At 41.7% G+C, this 24,659-nt stretch overlaps 1 protein-coding gene across 12 annotated transcripts in view; it reads right to left on the minus strand.

Moving 5' to 3' along the window:
* PTPRT (protein tyrosine phosphatase receptor type T) overlaps positions 1-24,659 on the minus strand; it is an 832,297-nt gene that overhangs the window by 396,378 nt on the left and 411,260 nt on the right. For all 12 annotated transcript variants that reach the window (XM_064382448.1, XM_064382446.1, XM_064382451.1 and 9 more), the window contains exon 7: positions 19,614-19,910. In XM_064382448.1, the coding sequence (XP_064238518.1) occupies positions 19,614-19,910 (297 nt within the window). The remainder of the gene's footprint in view (positions 1-19,613; positions 19,911-24,659) is intronic.

Below are 24,659 nucleotides of genomic sequence, written 5' to 3' on the forward strand. Positions count from 1 at the left end.
CAGAGACTGTTGATGGCTTCCCTATATCCCACTGAAGAATGCTTACTGCGAAACACCTGCTACTTTACCTAAAGGTAAAGGTAAAGGATTACCAACTTGTTATCCACATAGAAAAAGCAAGAAGTGCCAGAGGGAAAATGCCCTGAAAACATCCTTCAAGCAATGAAAGGGAGTTGATGGATGAACATCCCCGTTTCCTTACTACTTGGTTGGGTAATTCTGAGACATGTTTTACTAGCACTTCTCAAACTCTTTCAAACACTGAAATCATTGAGATAATAATAATTCCAAATCCATTGTAGACTCATGCCATCATAAAATACAATAAAAATAAATTACTAGGGAAGTAAAATTTTAAAGTAAAAGTAAAACTGAAAAAGCAAAAAAGAAAAATAGTAAGCTCCTTCATTTTAAATACCTTCTCTTTCTTTACTTGTCTTGTTATGGATTAGAAAGAGTCAATGAGTCAGTGCTGGTCCTTGGACCTCCTCTGGAATAGCAGTGTTCTAGAACTCAGTTATTCACATGGTAAATATTTGTTTAAAAATTTTGTATTGACCTTCTTCCCTTTTCTATCTCACTTTCCCTCTTTCTCGTGAGTGTGTCCTGATACCATCTCCTAAATAAACTACTTTCATTTGTATCCTTATCTCAGGGTCTGCTTCTGAATAAACTCACTGAAAAGAGTTTTACTTAAGAAACACTTTCTCTATCCTGAAGTCATAAGAATACCTTTCTAAATGTTCACTGACATTTAAAAGTTTACTCCTTTAATAAAATGTACTCAACTCATTTACAGCTCAACACAATTACAATTGTGCTACTGTGTATAACATGAGGTAAAAATCCAATTTTAATTCTTTCTCCTTATCCTAGGGAGACTGAAAAAAATATTTTTAATCACTCAGTTGATCTGCCTGATAATTTTAACTTCTGCCACATTTCCACATATGTATGGGCCTACTTCTATGTCCTATTATATTCAATGGTTCTATTAGACTTTCCCTGTGTCAATATCACAACTTAATTAACAATGAGATACAAGTCTTGCTATCTGATCAAGTCTGTTACCTTGTATTTCATGTTCAGGACTGTCTTGACTACTCTTACCTTTTCTCCTTACATAAACATTTTAGGACTAGCTTGTACCTTTTCAAAAAATGTTTGATTTTTGAATTTCAGTTGCATGTATTATAGATCAATTGGAAGATAATATCATGTCTTTATAATAATAGGTTTTCTCATCCATGAATATGGTATATCTTTTATTTAGGCCTTCTTTAACATCTTTCAGTGCTTTATACATATATATATATATGTGCATTTTGAAAACTTAGCTAAATGTATTAGTAAATACCTTATATTTTTATTGTTATTGTAAATAGTGGCTTTAAGAAAATATCACATATTTGACAGAGGTTCCAAGATGGCTGAATAGGAACAGCTCTGAATTGCAGTTCCCAGTGAAAATGCAGACGGTGAGTGATCACCAGATTTCCAAATGAATTTTTACTGCCCACAGACCAGGAGATTCCTGGGCAGAAAAGTGCCACGAGTCTCCAGCATGGCTGTTTCAGCCAGCATAGTGGGTCTCCGCATAAAAACTCACACAAATCCGGGTGCTGTTTCATCTGGTGACTGGAACATCTGAGAGAAAGAGTCGCCCATTCAACTGAAACAAGGGGCTGAAACAGGGAGCCAGGTGATCTGGTTCAGCTGGCCCCACCCCCACAAAGGCCAGCAATCTGAAACACTGTGGATTGAGAGTTTCACAGCAAGCACAGCTGGACCTGGGACAGTCCAGCTCTGTGGGGAGAAGGGTGTCCGCCATTACTGAGGCAGTCCACCATTACTGAGGCAGTCCACCATTACCGAGGCAGTCCGCCATTACCGAGGCAGTCCACCATTACCGAGGCAGTCCGTCATTACCGAGGCAGTCTGCCATTAAAGAGACAGTCCACCATTACCGAGGCAGTTCTAACTATACCCCTATAAACAAAACTGCGTGGAAATTTACACAGCAGCTGGGCAGAGCCCACGGCAGCTCAGCAATGCCTCTGCTGGCAGACTGTGACTAGGCTACCTCCTTTTTGGGCGGAGCATCTCTGAAAAAAGGCAGCAGAATGACAGGAACTCATAAATAAAGCCCCACCTTCCTAGGACAGGGCATCTGGGAAAAAAAGGCGGTTATGAGTTCCACTGCAGCAGACTTAAATGTACCTGCCCAGCAGCTCTGAGAACAGAACAACAGAGCTCACAGCTTAGTACTTGAGCTCCTATAAGGGACAGACTGTCTCCTTAAGCAGTTCCCCAACCCCTGTATAACCAAAGAGGCACCTCATAAAGGAGAGCTCAGGCTGACATCTGGCGGGTATCCTTCTGGGACAAAGATAACAGAAGAAGAAACTGGCAACAACCCTTACTGATCTGCAGCCACTGCAGGTGATCCCCAGGCAAGCAGGGTCTGCAGTGGCCCTCCAGAAGTCCTACAGCAGAGGGACCTGACTGTTAGAAGGAAAACTAAGAAATAGAAAGAAATAATTTCATCAGCAACACAAAGGACGTCCACTCAGAGACCCCATCTGAAAGTCACCAACCACAAAGACCACAGGTAGATAAATCCACAAAGATGGGAAGAAATCAGCACAAAAAGGATGAAAATACCCAAAATCAGAACACCTCACCTCCTCTAAGGGATCACAACTCCTCACCAGCAAGGGAACAAGGCTGGATGGAGAATGACTCTAATGAATTGACAGAAACAGGCTTCAGAAGGTGGGTAACAACAAACTTCTCTGAGCTAAAAGATCATGTTCTAAAACAATGCAAAGAAACTAAGAACCTTGAAAAAAGGTCTGATGAAATGCTAACTAGAATAAACAGCTTAGAGAGGAATATAAATGAATTGATGGAGCTTAAAAACACAACACGAGAACTTTGCAAAGCATACACAAGTTTCAATAGCAGAATTGACCAAGCAGAAGAAAGGATATCAGAGATTGAAGATCAACTAAATGAAATAAAATGAGAAGGCAAGAGTAGAGAAAAAAAGAGTAAAAAGAGATGAACAAAGCCTCCAAGAAATAAGGGATTATGTGAAAAGACCTAATCCACATTTGATAGCTGTACCTGAATGTGATAGAGAGAATGAATCCAAGCTGGAAAAAACTCTTCAGGATATTATCTAGGAGAACTTCCCCAACCTAGCAAGGCAGGCCAACATTCAAGTCCCAGAAATACAGAGAACACCACAAAGATATTCCTCAAGAAAAGCAACCCCAAGGCACATAATCATCAGATTCACCAGGGTTGAAATGAAGGAAAAAATGCTAAGAGCAGCCAGAGAGAAAGGCTGGGTTACCCACAAAGGGAAGCCCATCAGACTCACAGTGGATCTTTCAGCAGAAACTCTACAAGCCAGAAGAGAGTGGGGACCAATATTCAACATCCTTAAAGAAAAGAACTTTCAACCTAGAATTTCACATCCAGCCAAACTAAGCTTCATAAGCGAAGGAGAAATAAAATCCTTTATGAACAAGCAATTGCTCAGAGATTTCATCACCACCAGGACTGCTTTACAAGAGCTCCTGAAAGAAGCACTAAACAGAGAAAGGAACAACCAGTACCAGTCACTCCAAAAATGTACCAAATGGTAAAGAGCATCAACACAATGAAGAAACTGCATCAACTAATGGGAAAAACCATCAGCTAGCATCAAAATGGCAAGATCAAATTCACACATAACAATATTAACCTTAAATGTAAATGGGCTAAATGCCCCAATCAAAGGACACAGACTGGCAAATGGGATAAAAGTCAAAACCCATCGGTGTGCTATATGCAGGAAACCCATCTCACATGCAAGGATACAGATAGGATCAAAATAAAGGTATTGAGGAAGATCTACCAAGCAAATGGAGAGCAAAAAAAGCAGGAGTTGCAATTCTAGTCTCTGATAAAATAGACTTTGAACCAACAAAGATCAAAAGAGACAAAGAAGGGCATTACATAATGGTAAAAGGATCAATGCCACAAGAAGAGCTAAGGATCATAAATATATATGTGCCTAATACAGGAGCACCCAGATATTTAAGCAAGTTCTTAATGACCTACAAAGAGACTTAGACTCCCATACAATAATACTGGGAGCCTTTAACACTCCACTGTCAATATTACACAGATCAATGAGACACAAAATTAACAAGGATATCCAGGACTTCAACTCAGACCTGGACCAAACAAACCTAATAGACATTTACAGAACTCTCCACCCCAAATCCACACAACATTCATTCTTCTCAGCACCACATCACACCTACTCTAAAATTGACCACATCATTGGAAGTAAATTACTCCTGAGAAAATGCAAAAGAATGGAAATCATAACAAACAGTTTCTGAGACCACAGTGCAATCAAATTAGAACTCAGCATTCAGAAACTAACTCAGAACCACACAATTTCATGGAAACTGAACAACTGACTCTTGAATGTTGACTAGATAAACAATGAAAATATCAATAAATCCAGGAGCTGGTTTTTTGAAAAGATCAACAAAATAGACAGACCACTAGCCAGATTAATAAAAAAGAAAAGAAAGAATAATCAAATAGATGCAATAAAAAACGATAAAGGGGATATCACTACATATTCCACAGAAATACGAACCACCATCACAGATTACTACAAACAACTCTATGCACATAAACCAGTAAACTTGTAAGAAATGGATAAATTCCTGGACACTTACACCCTCCCAAACCTAAACAAGGAAGAAGTCAAAACCCTGAATAGATCAATAACAAGGGCTGAAGTTGAGACAGCAATTAACAGCTTACCAGCCAAAAAAAAGCCCAGGTCCAGATGGGTTTACAGCCGAATTCTAGCAGACATATAAAGAGAAGTTGGTACCACTCCTTCTGAAACTATTCCAAACAATCCAGAAAGAGGGAATCCTCCCCATATCATTTTATGAGACCAACATCATCCTGACACCAAAACCTGGCAGAGACTCAACAAGAAAAGAAAACTTCAGGCCAATATCCATGATGAACATAGATGCAAAAATCTTCAATAAAATACTGGCAAACCGATTTCAACAGCACATCAAAAAGCTTATCCATCACGATCAAGTAGGCTTCATCCTGGGGATGCAAGGCTGGTTTAACATACGCAAGTCTATAAACGTAATTCACCACATAAACAGAACCAAAGACAAAAACCACATGTTTATCTCAATACATGCAGAGAAGGCCTTTGACAAAATTAAACAGCCCTTTATGCTAAAAACTCTCAATAAACTAGGTATCGATGGAATGTATCTCAAAATAATAAAAGCTATTTACAAGAAACCCACAGCCAATATCATACTGAATGGGTAAAAACTGGAAGCATTCCCTTTGAAATCTGGCACTAGACAAGGATGCCCTCTGTCACCACTCCTATTCAGTATAGTATTGGAAGTTCTAGCCAGAGCAATCAGGCAAGAAAAAGAAATAAAGGGTATTCAGTTAGGAAAGGAGGAAGTCAAATTGTCTCTATTTGTAGATGACATGATTGTATATTTAGAAGACCCTATCGTCTCAGCCCAAAGTCTCCTTAAACTGATAAGAACTTCAGCAAAGTCTCAGGATACAAAATCAGCAAACATATGAAAAAAATGCTTATCATCACTGTTCATTAGAGAAATGCAAATCAAAACTACATTGAGATACCATCTCACGCCAGTTAGAATGGCGATCATTAAAAAATCTGGAGACAACAGATGCTGGAGAGGATGTGGAGAAATAGGAACGCTTTTACACTGTTGGTGGGAGTGTAAATTAGTTCAACCATGGTGGAAGACAGTGTGGCGATTCCTCAAGGACCTAGAAACAGAAATTCCATTTGACGCAGCAATCCTATTACTGGGTATATATCCAAAGGATTATAAATCGTTCTATTATAAAGATATATGCACACGTATGTTCATTGCAGCACTGTTTACAATAGCAAGGACTTGGAACCAACCCAAATGCCTATTGATGATAGACTGGACAGGGAAAATGTGGCACATATACACCATGGAATACTATGCAGCCATAAAAAATGATGAGTTTGTATCCTTTGCAGGGACATGGATGAACCTGGAAACCATCATTCTCAGCAAACTGATACAGGAACAGAGAATCAAGCACCACATGTTCTCACTCAAAGGCGGGTGTTGAACAATGAAAACACATGGACACAGGGAGGGGAGCATCACACCCTGGGGTCTATTGGGAGGGACAGTAGGGGGTAGGGAGTTGGGGAGGGATAACATGGGGAGAAATGCCAGATATAGGTAATGGGGATGGAGGCAGCAAATCACATTGCCATGTATGTACCTATGCAACAATCCTGCATATTCTTTACATGTACCCCAGAAAAATGCAATATAAAAATATATATTTAAAAAAAGAAAATACCACATATTTGTTAGCTTAATAGAAATGCAATTGACTTTTTAATGTTAATGTCTTGGCAAACATGCTATATTCTTATATTAATTCTAGTAATTTGTGTGCAGATTTCTTTGGATTATCTACGTAGATAATTGTAGCATGTATAGTTAATAACGGTTTTGTTCAATTCTAATCTTTTATTTTCTTATCTTCAACTATACTACCAATACAGTCTTTAATAGAAATGATGATATGTCTGTCTCCAATTTTAAAGATAATGATGATAGTTTCATCTTTGAGTATGGTGTTTGTAGGTTTTTAGCTATCTTTATCACATCGAGGGGGTCATTTTTATTCCAGCATACAAGAATATTTTGTTTTTTAAATCATGCTGAGCATTAACTGCTGCTTTTTCTTTATCTACTGTAGTAATGATATGTGTTTCCCCTCTTTTAGTATGTTACTGTAGCAAATTAAACAAACAGATTTACTTAAGTTAGACCAACACTAATTTCTTAAACTATTTTTTTGCATATTTATACAGTTTTGGACTGTTTACTAATATTTTGTTTAGGGTATTTGCATCTTTTTTTCTCCTAATAAGCTCTTCTGCTTTTGATATCAAGGCTACAGTCTTGTCATAAATTGAAGGGGGAAGTGCTTCTTCTTTTTCCTGTCTCATAAAGTGTGTAAGATTGGGATTACAAACTCTTTCAATGTTTGACTAATTGTACTTATGAAGTCACCTGGGACTGATGTGTACTTTGTTGCAAAAGTTTAAATTACTGATTCTATTTCCTTATTTGTTGTAAAACTATATAGAATTGTTTTTCCTTGAGTCAAGTTTTTAAATTAATATTTTGCCATATCACCTAAATTTTACATTTATTGGTATAAGATTATATACACTATCACATTTTATCCTGTTTATTGTGAACTACACACAAATGCATAAAACAAACATCTCATTAATTTTTCAGTACTGAACTTCATACTATGAACTTGCTTTTCTTTATCATTTTCACTCCTTAAGCATACATCTCTAAACACAATAGAGTTTATCATCAAATAAAGTAAGTATAGTAAATAGTGCTAAACTATTTCACAAAGGCCAAACTCGGAGAACTAATACCTATACAATGTCAACTTCCATTCCATGAACATGTTCTATCCCAGCATTTATTTAGACATTCTTACTGAGTATGTGTATTAGTCTTTTTGTTTTGTTTTTAAAAATCTTGTTTCTTGCTTCAATTCTTAGGGGGTGTTTGCTTTGTATTATCAGATTTGTTCTTTTTAATAAGAATGAAAGCATTTTTAAAACTCTGTCCAGCAACCTTTTCTTTCTTTTGTTTTATTGCATTTTAGGTTTTGGGGTACATGTGAAGAACATGCAAGATTGGTGCATAGGTACATACATGGCAGTGTGATTTGCTGCCTTCCTCCCCATCACTTATATCTGGCATTTCTCCCCATGCTATCTCTCCCCAACTCCGCACCCACCACTGTCCCTCCCCTATTTCTCCCCTACAGACCCCAGTGTGTGATGCTCCCCTCCCTGTGTCCATGTGCTCTCACTGTTCAACACCCACCTATGAGTGAGAACATGTGGTGTTTGCTTTTCTGTTCTTGTGTCAGTTTGCTGAGAATGATGGTTTCCAGGTTCATCCACGTCCCTGCAAAGGACAAGAACTCATCAATTTTCATGGCTGCATAGTATTCCATGGTGTATATGTGCCACATTTTCCCTGTCCAATCTATCATCGATGGGCATTTGGGTTGGTTCCAGGTCTTTGCTATTGTAAACTGTGCTGCAATGAACATTCGTGTGCATGTGTCCTTATAGTAGAACGATTTATAATCCTTTGGATATATACTCAGTAATGGGATTGCTGGGTCAAATGGAATTTCTATTTCTAGGTCCTTGAGGAATCGCCACACTGTCTTCCACAATGGTTGAACTAATTTACACTCCCACCAACAGTGTAAAAGCGTTCCTATTTCTCCACATCCTCTCCAGCATCTGTTGTCTCCAGATTTTTTAATGAATGCCATTCTAACTCAATGTAGTTTTGATTTGCATTTCTCTAATGACCAGTGATAATTAGCATTTTTTCATATGTTTGTTGGCCTCATGTATGTCTTCTTTTGTAAAGTGTCTGTTAATATCCTTTGCCCACTTTTGAGTGGGCTTATTATTTTTTTTCTTGTAAATCTGTTTTAGTTCCAGCAACCTTTTCTTATGCAACCTTCTAAGAAGTGGTATGTGATGGCCCGGTTTAGTAGGTCATTCTGCCAGTTACTATGTAAGCCCTTGTTTTAAATATTTCCAACTCATAGGGAAAGGAAATAATTAGATATATTCATGTATTACTTGGCTGGATAAGGGGTCTGTGACCTGTGGGGCAGTGATATGAGGAACAGTTGAGGAAGAGAAATAATTAGGCAGCAGGAAGATTCTCCATGGAGAGAGGGCTTTTTAAGTGTTTTGAGGAGCAGCCTGAATTTAGTTACCAGAGACACTGCTCCTTCCTGTAATTGTTTCTATACAATGATATCCTTCCATTGAAGCCCTGTTTTCTTATTTGCCATATGTCCTGAATGTAGGCTTGGAGTGGGAACTCTTGCTCTCTGCATCATGGACTAGCAAATAAAGATGACCAGGGCATTCATCTCTCTCCATTCCCTACTCCCATCCGCCAGCTCCAAGGTGCACTGCTGTTTTTAGCACTGGTTGGTCAAAGTTGGAGGTACTCATGCAGATAGACTTGGAAGTCTTTTCCTCCAGATCCCTAAGGGGTTTTCTGTCTAGGCAGTCTCAGCTTCATCATCTTTTTTCCATGTGGGACTCCCTCCCTCATGATGTCTTGCATTAATTCTTTCACGAGCATTCATGGCATCCTCTTGTAGTTCTCAGGGCAGGTACAAAGGTATTTTTCTCTATATTTCTTTAGGATGGTAGTTTAAGAAGAGTGATCAAATTGCCATTTCTAATCAAAACTCTTATTTCCATAACTGAGACCTAAAAGGCAGTATTGTGGAGTTTAACAAAGATCATGGGTTGGAGCCTGAATGCCTGGGTTTACGCCCTGTACTCTCCACCTATTTGCTGTATTACCTTGGCCAAATTGCTTAACGTCTCTGTGTTTCACTTTCCTTACTTCAAAATAAGAATAAAAATACTACCTACTTCATAGGTTGTCCTGGGGATTCGGTATGTTAATAAACACAAAGTGCTTGGCTAGGTGTCTGGCACAAAGTAAACACTATCTATGTTTGATCCTCCCCGTGGCCTCATTGCACTCTCTGCGAACAGCTCTAGGGTAGCCTGGAGATCACTAATTTGATTTTTTGCAGAGACAATTAGGATTGTTGCTATATCCAGTGGTGTCCTTACCTCAATTTGCTCTTTCTCAATGATGTTATATTGCTAATCGTAGAAGCTATATCTTCTCATAGCTTACTGGACTTTGTACAATCTTCTTCTGATTTCTATGGTAAATAATCTTCAAATCTATTTTTTTCTCTGCAGACTCAGAATTCATTCATTCAATAATGTATTTATTGTTTGCTTATTTATCTACCTGGCACTGTCCCTCTAAGTGCTTGGGAAGTAGCAGCAAGCAAAATGTAAGGAAACATTCTTGTCTCTGTGGAATGCATTCTAGTAGGAGAAGACAGATAATAAGACGTATAATGAAATACACAGTATGTCAGATGGTAATTACTAAGGAGACACCCAAGGCTGGGAAAGGGACAAAGAGAGTGGTGTAGGCAGCTTCCAGTTTTTAATAGAATGGTCTGAGAAGAGCTTGCTGAGAAGTGACATTGGAATAAAGCCTTGAAGAAGCTGAAGGAACCGCCCTGCTTATTTGGCAGAAGATTACTCTACCCAAAAAGGATAGCAAATACAGAGGCCCTGAGGCAGGGATGCCCCTGAAATATTTGAAGAGAATGATGACTGAATTTGCATAGTGAAGCACAAGTAGCAAGAGATGACCGAGAGGCAAACAGAAGTGGGAATTCTGCTCACCTTGGGTGTGTGAACCACTGCAAGGCTTTGGGTTTTTAATCTCAGTGACATGAGAAAACATCAGAGGGTTGGGAGCAGAGGAAGTGATATGATTTGCTTTGTGATTTAACAAGATCATTTTGGTTGCTGTGTTGAGAAGAGAACGCAGGAGGCGGGATGAAACTACAAAGATGATTTAGAGGCTGCTGGAATAATCTCAGTTGTAGAGTAGAGGGGTTTGGACCTAAGAGGTAGCAGTAGAGACTGTGAGAAATGGTCAAGGTCTTGATATATATTACAGGATAAACCAGGAGAATATGTTAGTGGCTCGGATGTGGGGAGCAGCAGGGCTGCTACTCTGTACAAAGCCAAGGAATCTTAATCAAAGGCAATAAAAGTTGAAGAGGTTTTCTTTTTCTTTTTTTGAGACAAGGTCTTGCTCTATCACCCAGGCTGGAGTGGGGTGGTGCAATCATGGCTCACTGGGGCCTCGACCTTCTGCCTTCAAGCAATCCTCCCACTTCAGCCTCCTGAGCAGCTGAGATCACAGGCACACATCACCACACCCAGTGTGTGTGTGTGTGTGTGCATGTGTGTGTGTAAAGATGAGATTTCATCATGCTGCCCAGGTTGGTCTTGAACTCCAAGGCTCAGCCAATCCACCCACCTTGGCCTCCCAAAGTGCTGGGATTATAGGGGTGAGCCACCATGCCCAGCCAGAAGAGGTTTTCTTTGAAGATGTTTAAGCCCGTTCTGACAAAAGTGAGGAGTCAAGGTTTTTGGCTTGAGCCACTAATAAAACAGAGATGCCATTAATTAAGATGGTGAAGACAGTGGGAAGAACAAGTTGAGGGATGATCAGGGGCTCAGTTTGGAATGTGTTTAATTCCATGGGCTGATTAGTAATCTAGGTGGAGAGGTTGAGGAGACAGATGGATAAATGACTCTGGAGGACTGGGGAGAGGTCTGGCCTGGAGGTATCAATTGGGAACATTATTAACATATGGATGGATTCTAAAGCCAGGAGACTGGAAGAAATAATTAGGGAAATGAATGTGGATCCAGGGTCAGCAAACTACGGCTCTTGGTTTGAATCCAACCAGCTGCCTGTTTTTGTAAATAAATTTGTATTGGAACACTGCTGCACCCATTTGTTTATCCATTGTCTCTGGCTGTTTTCCTGCTACAATGGCAGCCTTGAGTAGCTGCTACAAATCCCCTTGTGGATAAAGCCTATCCTTTAAGATCTGGCCAGCCCCTGGTATGGAGATGAATGAGAAAAAGTTCCAAGAATTGGCCCAATAAGGTTGGGATTTTGGCTGTGTCCCCACCCAAAATCTCATCTTGAATTGTAATCCCCATAATTCCTCCATGTCAAGGGAGGATCAGGTGGAGGTAATTAAATCACAACGGTGGTTTCTCCCATGCTGTTTTCATGATAGCGAGTGAGCTCTCAGGAGATCTGATGGTTTTGTAAGTGTTTGGTAGTTTCTCCTGCGTTCATTCTCCTTTCTGCTGCTTGTGAAGAAAGTGCCTTGCTTCCCCTTCACCTTCTGCCATGATTGTAAATTTCCTGAGGCCTCCCAGCCATGCTTAACTCTGAGTCAATTAAACCTCTTTCCTTTATAAATTGCCCAGTTTTAAGCAGTTATTTATAGCAGTATGAAAATGGACTAATAAACGCTGTTTAAAAAGAACCAGCCAATTCCAACATTTTCAGAGGCTGAGATGGGAGGACAGCTTGAGGCTGGGAGTCTGAGATCACCTTGGGCAACACAATGAGACCCTGTCTCTACAGAAAAGTAAAAATAAAAATAAATAAATAAGCTGAGCATGCTGGCACATACCTATATGTGATGATGCATGCCTATATGTGCCTATCTCATGTGTCCTAGCTACTGGAGAGGGTGAAGTGAGAAGGTCATTTGAGCCCAGGAGTCAGAGGTTACAGTGAGCTGATCATACCACTGCCCTCTAGTCTGGGAGACAGTGTAACCCTATCTTTAAAACAAAAACAAAGAAGAAGCCACTGAAGAAGGAGGAAATCTAGAAGTGTTTGATGAATTGGAAGCAAAGTACAAAAAGCGTTTTAAGGATTTAACAACCAGCTGTGTCAAATATTGCCAATTGGTTAAATAAGAAGATCTGACTCTCTGAGTAATGACTATTGGATCTCGTGATGTGAAGGTCACAGGTGATCTTGAAAGAAGTGTTTTGGTGGAATGGCAGGGATCTAAGTAACTTTGGTTGAGAGGATTCAAGAACAAATAGAAAGAATGGATGCATATAGAGGGGATGGAATAATAGCTGAGGAGAAGACAGAGCTGGGTGTTTGTGTTTTTTGTCTTTTTAAAGATGGGAGAATATAACCAGTTACAAAGGGAAATTTTGAGGTAGGGTGGAAAGGGGACAATTGCTGGAGTCATGACATTGAGTTAAAAAAAAGTAGTAAGTAGTATTTGGTGCATTAAGTAGAGAAACTGACCTTTATTTAGAAAAGGAATGGTTCATCCATAGAAACACGGAGGTGAGGGGGAGGTCAATTTGGGCAACATGTGGGCAATGAGAGTTGGAGGGAACTTCTTTGAACGGTTTCAGTTTCTCAGTCCACTAGGTAACAAGGTCATTTGTGGAAGTGACAACAGGTGGATGTGCTAAGGGTCTGAAGATGGGAGAAATACTCTCTGGGAGACTAGAGGGATGAATGGGGCAGGGAAAGACCTTATTACCAGTTGACTTTAAAAACCAGCTCCCGTAGTGCTTCTGGCTTCCAAGTGACAGTGGTTAGCACAGTAGCGTGCAGCAGCTGTGGAAGGGAAGACATAGCACAGGCAGGAAATCAGACGGAGGTAGGGTTGTGAATACCTGGAAATGAGAATGAGGCTGAGGTGTTGGGGGAGTATGCAGGGCAGTAACTGGAATGATCAGCCAAGGATCATCTGGGTAGAGAAGGGAATAAGGGCAACCAACGAGTAGCAACTCTAGTGGGGCTGAATTTTTGGAGCTACAGTACTAGAGGGAATAAATTGAAGAGAGAAGAGATGTGGTCAGAGTAAAATGTTTGAAAATGAGATTACAGAGGGGTTAGAGGTTATTTAAAAGTGGACTTTTGCCCAGGGCAAATAGAAATTTTGCATACATCTCCCATTCTGTTTTTCCTAAACACCCTGATAAAAAGCTGCCTATGATGTCTGATGTTAGCCACACACCACTTAGCAAAACTCTTGGCAGAGAGTAAGTTAAGGGCTTTACATACAGACTTTCATGTACTACAGCCTCTGTAGAGAGGCATTTTACAGATGGGGCACTAAAGTGTACAGAATGCAAGTCCTTTAACCAAAGTTGCATAGCAAAGTGCATAGCAAAGTCGTGGATGAAGACTGGATATAGCTCAGATGCTTCTGTTTCCAAAGCATTTTCCAAATCACCCCTTTCTTCTGTCACCTGATAGATCTGTGGGTCCAGAAGGCTGAAAGGCAGTCATAGCATCTTTTAGCAGCAAAATCAGGGCGTCTCAGCCCAAGTAAGAGGTTCTTCCCACCCACCACATTGCCATTCCATAGTCAAGATGTCCTTTACATGAGATAGACTTACTTTCCTTTGATTAAACTAGGTCTCTCTCTCTCTCTCTCTCATTGTAAAGAGACATCTTGGCAAAAAAAGAAAAAAATTCCTTTTTTGTCTTATCTTCTAATTCTGTGTCGCTTTTCCATTCTTTATTCTTTGTAATTCTTTAATGAAGCCACACTTTCCCTTTCCACAATTTCATTTCTTCTTCTATCCAACAGCATGGAACTTTCCATCCTTTTGACAGAGTTCTACAACAAAGGTTAATTACTTTATAATTTCATTCTCTTAAAAAAAAAAGCACACTAAAATTGCTAATTTTAACTGTGCTTCTTGTCAGTGGGTTCATGTAAATTCACTGTAATTAAACCAGATGTTTTCTTGTGCCTTAAAGTCAGGTGGTAATTTAAGGAAAATTTTCATTTCAACATAAAGGAGGACAAAGTGTTATCAAGAGAAGTCCTCTCCTCTCCTCTCCTCTCCTCTCCTCTCCTCTTCTCCCCTCTCCTCCCCTCCCTTCCCTACTCTATTTCCACATCTGAAAACAGGTTTACAATAGTGAACTTTGCGGGTAGATATGAGAAATTCCAAGGTAGCATATATAAAAGCGGAGAGCCCTGCCCAATTCAACAGTTTCTCTTGCTACTTTTCTTGCCTAGGTTCATTTTTTTTGGTCTCTGCACTTCAGTTGCCTTATTTGCTTTTTCATTCATTATAAAGAGGCTTGGAACAAACTTAATAAGAGAGATTTAGATAATTTTAGTCTTATATTTCTTAGTTGTGTTGGAGAAAATGTATTTGTTCCAGATAAATCTTTACAACTTAAGTCATTAACTATAGCCTTTTAATTGAACTATGCAGTGATATGCTACTAAATGATTCACAATTTGCTCTTCAGGGAAAAACAGAAACAAAAATTTGCCAATTTCCATGGTGTAAATATTTACACTACGGTTGATTTGAAGCAAGGAATGTGGTACTACTGAACCTGGAGGTGGGAAGAGATGCAAGTTAGTTTGAGTTAGCTTTGAATATAGCTAACGTACGGCATACATATCCCCAACTTCACCAACAATACCCATAAATGGGACACTGTGGTATCATGAAAAGGGTATGGAATTTGATGTGGGATAGTCATTCATTCATCCATCTATTCACTCAACAACAGTTAATGAGCCCATACTATGGATTAGCAGAGTGAACAAAACAAAACAAAGTTTCTATTCTCATTAAGCTGATATCCCTTATAGAGAGATAATAAAGTAATCAATATACAGCATGAAGTAGAGAGAAATAAAGCAGAAAAGAATGGTAGAGATTTTGGCCAGGAATAGAATTATATATCAGGTGGTCACGGAAGGCCCTTCAGGTAAGATTTTGAAATCTATTTATTCTTCTTCTGCACAACTGTATCAATAGCATCTACATCACAGTGTTTGAGAATTGACTGTAATAATGGAGAGTATCAGCACAATGCCTCGCTCATAGTGGGCATCCGAAAAACATAACTGCATTTCTCTTTACCCTTTATAATATCTCGAGATCATCTTTGTAAACATCTCAAATGTACTGAGCTCTAATAAAGGGATGGCTTCAGGACTCACTAAGGTGTGAACGGCTTTTACCCTTACACAAAATGACCCTGGAATGCTTTACTTACCGCCTTGTTGCTATTGCTTTTTCTGCTTTTCCCCTCACTTTTCCCTTCTCCGGGTTTTATGTGCCACATCTTGTTACTACAGATGTACTCATCCTTAGCAACATGCAGCCTCCTTCAAGTTTACTGTGACCTGAGAAACCCGATGATCGGCTCATTAGAAATGTACACTTAATAAAGGTACTCATTCCTGAGATATGTCAGTCTTCCTTACAATTAAAGTACATGAGCTTTTTAAAAAGGATGATGTTAAATAAAATGTTTTATTTGTAATTAATTGTATTAAATATCAATTATATTAATTATAGTATATATTGTTATTAATTATAATCAATTATGTTATATATAATTATTATATGGGATCCTACATTTCCTTATTTGTAAAATAGGAAAAACAATGCTCTTTTCTCCTTCACATTTGATGTTAAGATTAAATGAATCTATATTGCTAGTGAAAATGCAAAATCGTACAACTTCTATGGAAGAGTACCTCTCAACAGCTAACAAAACTCCATAAGCACTTACTCTCTGACTCTTGCAATCCCACTTTTAGGAATTTATCCTAAAGATATGTTGCCATAAGTACCAAACAACATATGCACAAGGCTATTTACTATAGTATTATTTATGCTAGTAGATAATAGAAGCTTTCATGATCCATCCCTCTCTTCTCTTTTTTTTTTTTTTTTTGAGATGGAGTCTCATTCTGTTGCCCAGACTGGAGGGCAATGGCACAATATCAGCTCACTGCAACCTCCACTTCCCAGGTTCAAACAATTCTCCTGCATCAGCCTCCTGAATAGTTGAGATTACAGGCATGCACCACCACACCTGGCTAATTTTTTTATTTTTAGTAAAAAAGGAGTTTCACCAAGTTGGTCAGGCTGGTCTTAAACTCCTGACTTTGTGATCTGCCCACCTTGGCCTCCCAAAGTGCTGGGATTACAAGCATGAGCCACCATGCCTAGCCCATCTCTCCTTTCTTATATAAAAGGTAGTATAATTGATATACTTTGCATCTTGTATTTTTGTTCACTCAGTATATCCTGGAAATCGCTTCATATCAGTTACTACAGAATTTCCTCATTATTTTTTATGACTCTATGGTATTACATTGTGTTGATGGAAATACTATGACTTATTCGATCAATGTCCAATCTCTTTATATATTATCCCACTTAATGTGCACAAGAAACTATAAGATAGGTATTTTAATTAATTCCATCTTATAGATGAGGAAACCAAGGCACTAAGAGGTTAAATGACTTGTCCCAGGCCTGCTTGGCTCCAGAGTGTACTTTGTCTGACAGTGCACAATTCTACCTGTTGGTGGGAGGGGCTACACATTTCTGAAACAATAAAGTCAGATCTAGGGAAATCTTCTAGAATTGGAAGTTTTACACAGTCTACTCTAAGGATGACCCCAAAGTCCAGTGTGTGGGGTCTGCAATGAGGATGAACTGGAAGGGTTTAAGGGAGGAATGGATCATGAAGGTAGACTGTGTAAAACTTCCAGCTCTAGGATGGGATTTGGTGGAAGTGAGAATTAGGGGCAGAGTGAGAAGAGGCTGGTACTATTTCCCTTATCTTTCCATGAGATTTTACAGCTGAGAATGTGAATCTGGGTTCTATTCAGGGTCATAACTCTGAGGTATTTAGAACTTGCTTATATAAAAACAAGAGTATTAGATCCTATTGAATCCCAGCAACACACACACACACACTCACACATGCACACACACACTCTCACACACACACACACACACAGAAATTTTTTAAAAATGTACAAGACAGAATTGCCATGGTAGAAGTCCTATCTTCAAGTTTGAAGGCTAAACTGAGTCAAGCGGGGTCTTTTTTTTTTTTTTTGAGACCGAGTTTCACTCTTGTTGCCCAGGCTGGAGTACAATGATGGGATCTCAGTTCACTGCAACCTCTGCTTCCCAGGTTCAAGCGATTCTCCTGCCTCATCCTCCAGAGTAGCTTGGATTACAGGAATACACCACCATGCCTGGCTAGTTTTGTATTTTAAGTAGAGATGAGGTTTACCCATGTTGGTCAGGCTGGTCTTGAACTCCCAACCTCAGGTGATCCGCCCGCCTCGGCCTCCCAAAGTGCTGGGATTACAGGTGTGAGACACTGCGCCTGGCCAATAGGGGTATTTTCTTTATGCAGGTGACAATGACAGTGCTCTGGCTAGACCCTTTCAGATCGTTCTGTACCATTTTTGTGCACCTCTATCCTTTGCCTACATGTGCAGAGAGACAAAAGTTCCTGAAATTTTACTTCCGAATCTCTCCTCCCGATCCCAGCCCCTAACCGTTGGCTGGCAGCTTCCTTGCCTAACTTAGGACATCTGTGATGTATGGCCCACCCTGAACAGTGAAGGCTCAGGTTGCAGTCACTTTTTGCTGGACTTGGCCAGAAGTTGCACCTTGGCTTTTTCCCCCTTCCTTGTCCCACTTCCCTTACTCCCCTCTCAGTCTCCCCTTGGAAAACTTTCTTAATCAGTCACCTATGCATGAAGCTTCATCTGAGTCTGATTCTGGGGAACTATCTAAAGCCATGCCACAAGGTAAGAGGCAGCATGGCTGGAGGGGAAACTGAAATATGGTCATAAGGAAGTATTTCCTAGGTACGTTAAGTCCTCGAATTGGCTAATTCTAGCCTATCACTAAGGTAACTATGGTGAGCCTGGGAAGAAACATCCAAGTCAATCTGAGGCAGTCAAGGAATGCTTCCTGGAGGAAGTAACATTTGAGCAAAGACTTGAAAGATCAATAGAGGTTTCCTTGTAAACATGGAGGAGAAGTCATCCCAAGCAGGAGACATGGCATGGGGAAGGACAGAGAGGCAGGAAAAGTTATATGTTCTAGCAGTAGTGGCTCTAGATTCTTGGAGTCTCAAGTTATGAGGAAGATAAACTGTAGAAGCACACTTACTAGAAACTTGTGGGGTATGGAGGTGGGGTGAGGTGGGGAGGGAGACATGGAGGCTCCTAAGCTGACTTTTACATCTCTCTCTTGAGTTACTGAGTGCAGTTCAGTGAGATGAGGACCACAGGGAAAGCCAGTACAGAATTGGAGATTAGTTCATTTTCAAATACCTTGAGTTTGACATGACTGTCATACAGCCAAGTGAATATTCAATTCTGGGTGCATCCAATGTGTAAGCTAAGCTTTTTAATTCTTACATAATTCAGCACTGTCTGACTTCCAAATTCAACATGTTTAAACAATGTGTTGCATGTTTTCTCTTTCCAGAGGCATCAGTGCAGTCAAGCCTTGGACAGAGAAGCTGGTGGATACAGTTGGGTATCTGTCCCCTCCCAAATCTCATGTTGAATTGTAATCTTCAATGCTGGATGTGTGATCGGATCACAGACCTGGATCCCTCACGGCTTGGTGCTGCCTTCGTGACAGTGAGTGAATTCCCCGCAGATCTGGTTGTCTAAAAGTGTGTGACACCGCACCATCAATCTCTCTCTTGTGCCTGTTTGCGCCACGTCGTGTGCCTGCTCCTACTTCATTTTCCACCATCAGTAAAAGCTCCTCAGCCTCCTCAGAAGCCAAGCTATGTCAGTGCTATGATTTCTGTACAGCCTGCAGAACTGTGAGCCAATTAAATCTCCTTTCTTTATAAATTACCGGGTCTCCGGCATTTCTTTATAGCAATGCAAGAATATTCTAATACACTGTATAAAGTGAGAAGAGGAATGGGGGTACAAAAGGGCCAAAGCTGAGTGCATGTCTATGGCAGTCACTGTGATGGAGAAGCGCCTCCTGGAGGTGTGCAATGCACAGCTTACATCATCCTTCATTGAAGACCTTGGAAAAGAAAGGTGTGTGTGAGGGAATTAACAATGTAGGGAAAACGAAAGCCTCCTAATTGACTGGCATGGCCCGGTGAGCAGATTCAACATCTCCCTTCCCAGGTAAGCTCTCCTCCCTTGCTTACCGTCTTCCTCAGTCTGGACCACCAGCTCCTCACTCTCCATTCGGCCCTCGGGGTTGGACAGCAGGAGTCGCAGCCGGATGGTCATGAAGGGGCGCAGGCCTCGCAGGGTGTAGTGGGAGGAGGTCTGGATGACCTCCTCAGCCTCGTACTGCTGCTGGTTGAACACATACTGGTACTGCACGGTGAGGTTGTAGCTGTGGCAGCGGGTCACGGCGTAGCCGAAGGGTTCCCACTGCAGGGTCAGCTGCCGGGCTCGGATGTCCACAATTTCCACGTTCTGTGGGCCATGCACCGGATCTGCAAGACACACAGGCAAGAAAAAAGGGTTCTGAGGAGACTGCCAGGAAGCTGGGGCACATGTTCTGCTAAAACAGGGGAGCACAGCTTTTCCAAACGTATCTCCACCATTCAGTCACTGCCATCATGATTTTGGCCACATGTTTTTCTTTAAATCAGTCTCCCTCGTCTTATTTAAATACGTGCATCTAATAGAAAACCTCATAAATAAATGTTAACCATAAAAATCAATGTGAAATTGTTAAATTCTTAAGAGTGTATCAGAGCGCCACTGAAATCTTCTTGATGCCACAAACAGCACACTCCCCACTTCTGGGATATGCTTATTTAGATGGCTGCTGAGAGCTGACCTGCCTCCTTATACTGAATTCAGCCACAAGCTGTCCCCTTTGGAGGTCAACCTCTCCCCTTCAGCCAACAACATCCAGATGCACAAGCTGGAAACCGAGTCACAGCCTCAACCCGCAACACCCAGTTTATCCATGCCATCATCATGACCCACTGACTCTGCCTTGGGATCTGCGCTCCTTTCCTTGAGTACACAGTTCATCATTTCCCAACCTCTCACAACAGTCCTCCACCCTCCTTGTCTCTCTCCACTTTCTCCCTAAGCGGCCCCTCTGGGAACATCATTCTAAAAGCCAATCTGAGCATGCCTTCTCACTCTAATGCTGTCTCCCACTCCACGCTGCCTACTGATCTTGGTCGCAGGTCACCATGCATAACATCGTCTATGTCTCATTTTATTAGGAATATTCTATTTATACTTTATGCACATTAAATAGATTTTTCATATACAAAACAGGTTATAACAAACAAGATGTTTTTCAAAAATCCTCACGTATAAAGCTCAGTTTATGTTGAGGTTTAGGCATTCGTTTCTTGGGGGTGGTTTGTTTTGTTTTTTTGAGATGGGAGTCTGACTCTTGTCTCCTAGGCTGGAGTCCAGTAGAATGATCAGAGCTCGTCCCAACCTCAAACTCCTAAGCTCAAGTGATCATGATCCTCTAGCCTCAGCCTCACAAGTAGGTGGGCCTACACTATGCTTGGCTAATTTTTTTATTTTTATTTTTTCAGATATGGGATCTCTCTATGTTGCACAGGCTGGTCTCAAACTCCTGGGCTCAAGCGATCCTCCTGCCTTGGCCTCCCAAAGTGATGGGATTGCAGGCATCATCCACCATGCCTGGCTCTGGGGTCAGGCATTTGTTATGGTAGAAACATAACTTCTCATGTGATGGACACCCCAGAAATTCTTATGTCATATTTTCTTCTCTGGGAGGAGTTAAGCACAGGCTAGAGATTCAATCGGTACTTCTCCCCGTACTTACAGGACTACAGAATTATGTATCCTCTTTGGGTCCACTTTTTATTTCATTTGTAAAATGATGATAATAGTAGCTAACCTCATTGCAGGGGAAGGGGAAGTTAGATGAGACACTTGTACAGCAGTTAGAATTAGAACTTAATAAGCACTCTTCATATAACTGGGGTGTGTTGTTTGTTTTGCAGTAATAGTAATAATATATATGTAATAGTAATAACAGTATTCCACATGCTGTGTCTACCCTGAATGCCTTGTGAGTGGCAGTGCTGGGAGCACTCTTATGCAAAATGATGGACTAGGGTTCCCTCTGCTCCAATCCCCTCAGAGCATTTAGGGGTAAGGCTACCTCTGCACCAATGCAGCAATTAGAAACAGGGAGTGCTACTGGTGTTAGCTGATCTGTCCCTATGGGGAAAATGTCCTGTAACTTGCATTAGAGTGTTAGCAAGGAACATAGTTCACAGCAATGTCAGGACACCTGGCGAGCCAGCACAGAGCTGCCCATGTGGCTGCAGGAGAGAGGGTGTTGAGGACAATGGGCAGCCCTGGCCCCTGATCTGCTGAGGAGTTCATGGTCCCTCTTATAGCCGAATTACTCGTGCTCACAGGTCCTTTGTGCAAAGCAGAGCCAGCATCCCAAAACCAAATGGGCGACTTTGAGGATGTGACACTGAACAAGCTGTTGCTGAGGACCTATTGTGGAACGGAAGGTGAAATGTGCTCCCCGTGGTTGGGGATTATGATCGGGTAGGGTTGCAGCTGCTGGCTAAACATCTCGAAGTTGTACAGACTGCACTGAGAACAGGTGCACAAGCACACAGACAGCGAGAAACTGCTTGCCTGGGAAGCCCCGAGCATCCCCACCAGCCTTGCCTAGCTGGAGCCTCTCCACTTGTCCAGGTGCCAGCACTCTGCTGGCAGGGAGCCACTGCCCCTGCTCAGGGCCTCTTCAGCACTCCTCCCCTGGGTGTGCCCTCCAAACTGATGCCAAGCCCCCAATACAACACTCACCCACGTGGCACTCTTGCCTCCCTCCTGAGGCAGCGAGAACAGGAACACTGAAGACCCGTTTACGCCCAAGGCTAAGACCATATGTTATTGACCATCTTAAAATGTACCATATCCCAAATTCAATACAATTTTTGAGATCTCCATTATGCCCTTAACCCACAAACAAAACACCATTGATGGAGCCACAGCCGCAAATGCTGGGTTCTATCTTCTGAACCATCTTATGAACCTGGGAGGGAAGGATGGCCCAACTCAACATTACAGATGAACAACCTGAGGTCCAGAAGGGTACAGGAATTTCTACAGAGTAGCAAGCCCAGCAAGTGACAACGTGGGGGTTTTGAACTTGTGTCTGCCTGCCCCACAAGTAATGTGCAATGTAAAAAAGAGTCTCTGTAAATTATCAGTTGCACTCTCTATTTTGTAAACCTCACTGCCTGGGAGGAAGGCATCACTAGCTCTGTCCGAGAGGAAACCAAAGCTCTTTGAGACAAAATGATTGGTCTAAAGCCACAGAGTGAGCGGTACAGCCAAGATCTGAGGTCTGCCAGAGCGGGAAACCTCTGTGTTTTCTCTGCACCTTGACGCCACCGGAGACTGAGACCAGGGAAAGAACATACACGTGAAGCATGTCGCCTTCATCAGGAGTCTGGGAAGACTCGAAGAGAACATTGTGAGAAAGTCAAAACACTATAAGGCAACAATGACTTGGGTCTCAGGAGCCTAGGACCTGCGGGAGAGGGTGATGCAGTGACAGAAACACATTTAGTGCTAAGGTGACCGCTGGCCTTTTGACTCCTGGTCTCTGTTCTCCCTGGAGCTCACCTCTAGAGGTGCACACAAACACCTTTCTCCTCCTCTTAAAGGAGTAACAGGCAGGAACATCTTTTTAAAGAAGACAAGAACATCATGATCTTGCCACACGGCAAAGAGTCTCTCCCAGAGCGGGAAGGTTGGGATACAGGAAAAGCCACTTGTTCCTTCTTGAGCATGTGTGACTGTCACGACAGGCCCCAGGCACAGTGGTGCTGACTGGAGCATGGCTTGAAGCCAGACTCTGGCGCTCACTAGCTGTGTGACCTTGGGCAAGGGCACTTCATCGCTGAGCCTCCATCTCCTCATCTATAAAGTGGAAATTATTACACTAGTCTCAGAAGGCTGTTAATGAGCGTAAAATGAAATGTAAAGAGAGAGAAAATTGCCTTTGCCTAACAGTAGGTATTCCTCTCAGGGGGAATTGCCTTTCTTGGAGAAATGCCTTCTGAAGCTTGTTTGGGGTCGAAGTTGCATCCTTGGGACCTCAGTGTCACTTCTGCTGAGACTCCAGTGGAAGAGAAAAATAAACCCACTGGGGGCTTAGACAGAATAAGAGAGGTGTGAGGGTGAACAAACGGCAGAATATTGGGTGAAGCCCAAGATGATCGCTCCCCAAGTGATTTTTACATCTCCAGCAAGGCCGTCAAAATACAACAAAGATGTTTGCCATGCCTGGGTCTCCTGTGGGTTCTAGAAAGGACTGCGGTCTGCATGCCTTGGGCCTAATAAGATACCACGTGGGAACACAGGGACCAGAGGCAAAGGAACCTTGGAACATTTGCTCGTGTGTATTACTGAAATCTTGGGAGATGATTTTGGGGGTCCTACCGGCTATGAAAATTCAGAGACTGAAGGAAATCTCAGTTCGTATTCCAAAGGCAAGAAGGACTCTGGTGAACTTAGAGATTCGTTACCTGCAGGTGATAGCATTTCATAAATCTGAGAAGTCCCATTCGGGAAAGAGAAAGACAATGGCTATTAAGCAGCAGCTCTGGGCTAGGTGCTACCCTTCGCGCTTGTGTTCTGAAAGCAACTCTATGGTACAGGAAGTTGAGACTCAGCGAATGGATGTAACTTATCCAGGGTCACATGGCCAAGCCCCCATTCTCTAGGGGGCAGTTCCATGAATGGGTCAGTCACACACGTAAGCATACAAGCCTGTCCCAAACATGTGCAAAATCACAAATGGGTCTGGGATAAGAATACAAATTTTAGCCTGTAGCCCCGTCCCCCTTCCCCTTCTCCCAACCACTTCCCCCATAACCAGGGGCCTCACATATGTGTCTGTGGCGACCACAGTCCTCAGGCGCTAGTTCTGTCCACTTCCCCCAAACACCCAGCCTTTGGCCGTGGCACTCTGCACTGTTGTCCGACACACTTAGCATTTGTCACACTGTCCAGGAATTGCTTGTTCACGTGTTTGTCCCTCCTTCCAGCAACGGACCATGCTCTGTTTGTCAGTAACCTCAGCACATGGCACAGGGTCTGTCGAGGGGCAGTTCCTGTGAGATGAACAGATGGTGACCTGTTCTTGGGAACTGAGCTCAGACTCCCTGACTCCACAGTCCTTGTTCTGTCCTGTTTGCCATGTCAGC

This window comes from Aotus nancymaae, unplaced genomic scaffold (genome assembly GCF_030222135.1).
Source record: "Aotus nancymaae isolate 86718 unplaced genomic scaffold, 86718_ANA_hifiasm-v0.15.2.pri h1tg000029l, whole genome shotgun sequence".
Taxonomy (NCBI): domain Eukaryota; kingdom Metazoa; phylum Chordata; class Mammalia; order Primates; family Aotidae; genus Aotus; species Aotus nancymaae.